The sequence below is a fragment of the Chiloscyllium plagiosum genome, chromosome 28 (genome assembly GCF_004010195.1).
Source record: "Chiloscyllium plagiosum isolate BGI_BamShark_2017 chromosome 28, ASM401019v2, whole genome shotgun sequence".
Classification (NCBI taxonomy): domain Eukaryota; kingdom Metazoa; phylum Chordata; class Chondrichthyes; order Orectolobiformes; family Hemiscylliidae; genus Chiloscyllium; species Chiloscyllium plagiosum.
In genome coordinates this window covers 4558940-4565909 of record NC_057737.1, presented here as the reverse complement: position 1 = coordinate 4565909, position 6970 = coordinate 4558940, and the positions used below count along the sequence as shown (strand labels likewise).

Here is a 6970-nt window from a genome sequence, read left to right as displayed (position 1 = left end):
TGTACTCCATGCTACTTTCTCCCCACCCCCACCCTCCTCTAGTTTATCTCTCCACGCTTCAGGGTCTCTGCCTTTATTCCAGATTAAGGCTTTTGCCCGAAATGTCGATTTTGCTGCTCCTCGGATGCTGCCTGTACTGCTGTGCTCTTCCAGCACCACTAATCCAAAATCTGGTTTCCAGCATCTGCAGTCATTGTTTTTACCTTCACAGTTCTATTACTAGGTCCCGTACAGACCCCACATAATGGAACAGAAAGTCAAAACAAAAATGAGAAGAAACACGCTATCATGATCAATGAACCGACAGAGAAAGCTGAAAAGATAACAGGATCTTGATATTTTGCGGGACTTTTGCCAGATTTTGACACGCTCGTTCGTTTTTGACTGGAAAACCGTTCAGTTTAATTTATTTGGCAATTACTGACGGTAAATGTGAATGTTACAGATCTGTCTGTCCACAACAGGGAAAGTTCATCTTATCAGTGATACAAGGGAAAGACGGGATTGGGGTGCGTGTGTGGGTCGGAGGGGGACTTTAAACCGCCCCGAACAGAGGGGGGAAGGCACAGAGCTCCTTGTGAGAGATCAGTTTGGCTGTCTGCCTTACCCTCTCTGCTGGCAACCTTCGCAGATAGGAATGTGACAAGCGGAACATTATGACAGCACTGTGTCTGCAAAATAAAGTCACTTTTTAACAAAGTGATGATAGTCAAACTGAGGGGGTTTGTTGCCATTTTGAGTCGGAATAATTCAAGGTATTAGATTGCGTCAATACAATATTTTACCTTTGCTCATTGAATATGCATTTAAACTCAGTTCCCAGTTACCTCTTGGTTTAAAACAGTGGTAAATGAGCCCCGAGTCTCTCTGCGCCGCGAAGGGACTGAGTGCCAGGTCCTGGGCGCCGGATGAGCTGAGCGGAATGGGCCCGGAACTGTCGTACGGGTAATGCTGATGAGCCTGCGCTATACTGCCTTCCATTTTCGGTGTCAACTGGCCATGATTCGAAATCAGTCTTTGCCGGACGATGCTTTTGGAAATGACCGGATATTCCCTGCGAAGAAAAAAGACACCGGAAGAAATTTGTGTTTATACCAGGTGCAACATTACAGTGGAGTCAGGGCCAAGAGACGGGGGAGGTAATTAGATTAGAGGGTTCAGAGATAAAAGTTTTAAATAAACTGTTTCACTGCAGCGCGATGCATGACTGAGGAACTAAACCCGTGTGTCTGTGGGAGGATGGAATCTGTTTAACCAATTTTATACAACTGTAAACATGGGAACTTTCAGTTAAAGCGTGGACACATTAGTGGTAAGGTTCTTAAATGAGAAGGCGGATTGGAGGAAGGAGACCAGCGGAGTTCCTCGGGAACTGTTCTATATCCATGGCTTCTCTCGGAATTATATTAATAACTCCGTCTCGGGTACAATAAGTGGCACAATTTCAAATATTGCAGGTGACGAAACTTGGAAATCCTGTTAACTGTGAGGAGTGTCATGGCTACATAGGGAGATGGATGGAAAGAGCCTTCCCATGAAATCTCGTGCAGAACAGTATCAAGTGACGCATTTAATCGGAAGAATGAGGAAAAGGCGATGGAAGGTAAAGGCTGCCGTTCTCTAGGCAGAAATGGGTACAGCAAATGCTGGAGATTAGAGTCAAGATTAGAGTGGTGCTGGAAAATCACAACAGGTCAGGCAGCATCCGAGGAGCAGGAAAATCGACGTTTTGGGCAAAAGCCCTTCATCAGCAATTCTCCAGGGACTGCAGTAATAGGCACGGTTCATGCACAGGCCTGTGGCTGGGCAAGTTAAAACGTTGACAAGGTATCTAGAATTCCAAACATTGATTACAAAGCAAGGAAGTTACAACAAATCCTCATTTGTTCTCGCTTCACCTATAATATTGGTTCTAATTTTTCATCCTCTGAGGAACTGTCAGATCAAGCCTTGTGTGTTGACAATTTAGATTAGATTCCCTACTGTGTGGAAACGAGCCCTTTGGCCCAACTAGTCTTGCGCAATCCTCCACAGAATGTCCACAGTGTGGAAGCAGGACATTCGGCCCAACAAGTCCACCCAACCCTCTCAATCAGACTCACCCTCTACCCTATCCCTGTTATCCTGCATTTGCCATGGCTAACCCACCCAGTCTAGGCAAAAGTGAGGACTGCAGATGCTGGAAACCAGAGTTTAGATCAGAGTGGTGCTGGAAATGCACAGCAGGTCAGGCAGCATCCAAGGAGCAGGAAAATCGATGTTTCAGTCAAAAGCCCTTCATCAGGAATAACCCACCCAGTCTGCACATCCTTGGACACTACTGTCAATTTCCCATGGCCAATCCACCCTAACCTGCCCATCTTTGGACTGCGGGAGGAAACCAGAGCACCCGGAGGAAACCCACACAGACACTGGGAGAATGTGCAAACTCCACACAGTCAGCCAAGGCTGGAATTAAACCCTGGTCCCTCACGCTATGAGACAGCATTGCTAGCCACTGTATGGCCTCTAAAGTGAACATTCTAGAAGTTCCTTAACTGCATTTAACTTTGTAACCCTAACCTCACATTCTAGACTTGCAGCAACTGGAAAACCGCTTTCCGTTTGCCCAGTCATGTCCTTTCCGACTTTTTAATGCATCTCTTAGATTTCCCCACAATATGCAATCTTCTGAGACAAATGCTCCAAGTATTTTTTTGCTTTGTTTTGGAATGTTTTCAAAAACAGACCAATCCAATAAATCTGCCTGAAACCGTCTCTGAAGTCTCAAGATCCTCCCCAGAGCACACATCTCAATAATGCACATGGTATTCCAATTGGGATATTATTAAATTTCAACCTTAGTTTGTCATTTCCGATGGGCTGTTATGTTCTATATTTGAGATAAATTCTAAGATTCTCTGTAACAGTCTAATCAGCCTACACCTGGGGGAGATTAGATTTTATATTTGGGTGATGAAAAAGTAATTGAATAAAGGGGGTGGAAGAAACATGTTTTCCACAACCTGAGTTGGGGAATGATCAAATCCACCCGATCTTCAACAACATTGAGAGTTTACTTCAATGGACAGCTTCATCTGCCTCCATCACCAACATCTTTTCAAGGGCAACTAGGGATGGGCAATAAATACTGGCCGGTCAGCGACAATCAGGGTCTGGATGGAATGCTCTTCAGAGGATAGGTGTGGACTCAATGGGCCGAATGGCCAGCTTCCACACTGTAGGGATTCTATGATTCTAACCACCTCGCATGAAGAATAAATACAAGAATAAAAATAATGGTGAACACGCATTACCCCACACTGCCTGACCAAATTCCACCTGCCCCTTTTAAGAGTTTTAATCAACAAGGCAAGGGTCATGGGGAAAGGTAGGAAAGTGGAGTTGAGGATGATCAGATCAGCTAGGATAGCATTGAATGGCAGAACAGTCTCTGTCTGCCGTGACCTCTGATAGTCCTTGAGCCCACGCCCATGTTCGCAACCACCCATGGCTTCCATTCCATTTTCTGATTGAAAACACTCAATGGACATCTTGGAAAAAACAGCATTCCTCCCTGAAAAAAAAATCCCTCTATCTTTTCAGCTGTGCAGGAGTGACAGACGCCAAGAGACAGACCATCACCCCATGGCTGGAAATGAGCAGAACTGATGGAAGGTGCTTGAACCAGTTGGACTGAAAACAACAAATGCTGGAGGTCACATGCATGAATGTTGGCTGAGCCACTGTAACCTCCAGCACATTTTGTTTTCAGTGATGAAGAGAAGATTCATGAAATCAAAACACAGTGACCTCAATCATCGAAATGAAATGTAGTACCTGCATGTTTGTTGCATAACGTACCTCTGTAAACGAGATACGCGCAGATCACTGTCATCTCCCCCTCGGAATCCTTTAGCAAACGGGTTGTTTTCAATTTTGAGCTGGGTAATCTGAGGAGAATACACAATATCTTTATTAACTTGCTGTCTATCAGATTATTTCAGTTTCTGTATGTACATCCAACAAACGGTTCTTGCTCTCTGCTTCCTTTTTCTAAAATATCTCCCATTCAGAGTAACTTATTACTGCCGTGAGGTGTGTGTCAACATTTGTTTCAGTGACAGGCCCGGCTACTCAGCCCTTACTGCATTGTTTAAATTCGAGCTGCAGTCTGAGACAATAACAGCAACTGGAGAAACGTCTTAAGTAAGAGCAAATTACTGCAGATGCTGGAATCTGTACTGAAAACATCAAATGCAGAAGATCACAACGGGTCAGACAGCATCCATGGAGAGACAGCAAGCTAACATTTTGAGGTAAAAACAATGACTGCAGATGCTGGAAACCAGATTCTGGATTAGTGGTGCTGGAAGAGCACAGCAGTTCAGTTCCTTGGATGCTGCCTGAACTGCTGTGCTCATCCAGCACCACTAATCCAGAAGCTAACATTTTGAGTCTAGGTTAAAAATCACACAACGCAAGGTTATAGTCAAGAGTGGGGTGCTGGAAAAGCACAGCAAGTCAGGCAGCTTCCTAGAACCAACAGAATCAGTTTCTGGCATAAGTTCTTAATCAGGAATGAGGCTTGTTGGGGGGAGGAGAAATGAGGAAATTGGTGAAATTCACAGGGAGGGGGGGTGGGATCAATGTGAATTTCACCAATTTCCCCTCCCCCCACCTTATCACAGTCCCAAGCCTCCAACTCAGCACTACCCCCTTGACTGGTCCTACCTATCCACCTTCCTTCCCACACAGCCGCTCCACCCTCCCCTCTGACCAATTACCTCCGCCCGCACTTTCATCTACCTATCACATTCCCAGCTACCTTGCCCCCACCCTACCCCTTCCATTTATCTCTCAGCTCCCCAGCCCACAACTTCATTCCTGATGAAGGGCTTGTGCCCAAAACATCGATTCTGCTGCTCCTCAGATGCTGCCTGACCTGCTGTGTTTTTCCAGCACTCCATTCTTGACTCTGATCTCCAGCATCTGCAGTCATCACTGACACCAGGTTATAGTCCAACAGGTTTGTGTGGAAGTACTGGCTGTTAACAGCAACCCACGTTTGTCCAATATATCATTTTAATTGCATGACACTGTGATCTTTTGCTATAAATTCTATCTTATGATCCTAGTTAATTGATGAAGGAGCAGTGCTCTGAAAGCTAGTGCTTACAAATAAACCTGTTGGATTATAACCTTGTGTTGTGTGATTTTTAACTTTGTCCATCACAGTTCAACACTGGATCCTCCACATCGTTTCGAGTCTAGATGACTCTTTGAAGAGTGGGTGCTGCCTCACCTGCATTTGTAATTACCTGTACTTAAGTACTGCTTCTGAAGCATTGTGAATCAGATACTTTTCAACAATTTCTCTTGAGTCTTTCAAGGGCAGAGGCGTTGCCTTTTCCAGCAGTGGTAAGGCTGGAGGGTGAATCGGATCCTACCCTCCCTATTCCTGAAGTGACTATTTCATACCCTTACTAAACAGAGAGCTTCATCCGGAGGCTCACTGAGATGTTACCTAGTATGGTGACAAAACATCTTAAAACCAACCTTCCAGCTCAGCAAGCAAACCTACATCCAGAACCTCAACCAAATCTTCTCAAAACTCACTAAGAGAACTTCCCTTTTGGAAAAATGAAGATGTCTTCAGAACAGATTTAAAACATGATAGCGGGATCATCAGCAAAATGTCAGCGCTCTGCTACAATCATACCCCAGTCAGTAAATGGGCACAGGAACTCAGAACCTGAGGTGAAGGAATGGTGCCCATGTGGCGCTGAGCTAATGTCCAACAATTCCTGTCTCCACAGTAAAGTACTCGCTCAGTTTATAGCAACATATCTGAACTTCCAATTCAGTTTGTTTTTGTTTTAATTAAAGTGAAATAGGAGCTGTACAATGTGCAAACTGCACATAGACAGTTGCCTGAGGCTGGAATCGAACAGGGGTCCTTGCTGTGAGGCAGCAGAGCTAACCACTGAGCCACACCCCTGTGGAGTCTCCCCCCTCTCCTTTTGTCCATTAAACAGCAGATCCAAAGAAAATCTCGCACCTGGGAGAAGATTTGCTTCGTGCCAGAGAACCGATGTGCACTGCCTCAAACTGTTCCTCTCAGCATCTGAGCATCAACATTTATCATCACATCCTCCAACACTGCGCTCCCTTTTGGCCTGTTAAACTGACGTCATCACAACCACCTGACGAAGGAGCAGTGCTACAAAAGCTAGTGCTTCCAAATAAACCTGTTGGACTATAACCTGGTGTTGTGCAATTTTTAACTTTGTTACCGCAGTCCAACACCGGCTCCTCCAAATCATCACAACAGGGAGGGTGATCTTTTTAAATAAAAAAGCCACCGAATAAATGCTAGTGTGACTTTCACTTTCTCCATTAGAATTTGAATGTTACCTGAGAACTCTCTTTCTCCCCTAGAAACCATAAACAGAACCTGTTACCTCCAAGTTCCAGGGACTAGATCTCCCATCCACAGCTTCTAACCTCATAGTCAGAGAACCCCGCACTGCCTGGTTCTACCTCCTTCCCAAGATCCACAAGCCTGACCACTCTGGCCGACCCATTGTAACCAGGAACTCCCCACATACGTTCGAGACACCACCCACGCCCTCCACCTCCTCCAAGACTTCCGTTTCCCTGGCCGCCAATGCCTCATCTTCATCATGGATATCCAATCCCTCTACACCTCCATCCGACATGGCCAGGGCCTCCAAGCCCTCCGTTTTTTCCTCTCCCGACGTCCCCAACAGTACCCTTCCACCGACACTCTCATTCGTTTGGCTGAACTGGTCCTCACCCTTAACAATTTCTCCTTCGAATCCTCCAACTTCCTCCAGACCAAAGGGGTAGCCATGGGCACCCGTATGGGCCCCAGCTATGCCTGTCTCTTTGTTGGCTACGTAGAACAGTCGATCTTCCGTAATTATACCGGCACCACTCCGCACCTCTTCCTCCGCTACATTGATAA

At 45.7% G+C, this 6970-nt stretch overlaps 1 protein-coding gene across 1 annotated transcript in view; it reads right to left on the bottom strand.

The window, feature by feature from the left end:
- Positions 1-6970, bottom strand: part of tbx4 (T-box transcription factor 4) — a 114700-nt gene that overhangs the window by 16674 nt on the left and 91056 nt on the right. The window contains exons 6-7 of the mRNA XM_043718101.1: positions 3844-3932; positions 828-1054 (exon numbers count right to left, since the gene is read on the bottom strand). Of these exons, the coding sequence (XP_043574036.1) occupies positions 828-1054; positions 3844-3932 (316 nt within the window). The remainder of the gene's footprint in view (positions 1-827; positions 1055-3843; positions 3933-6970) is intronic.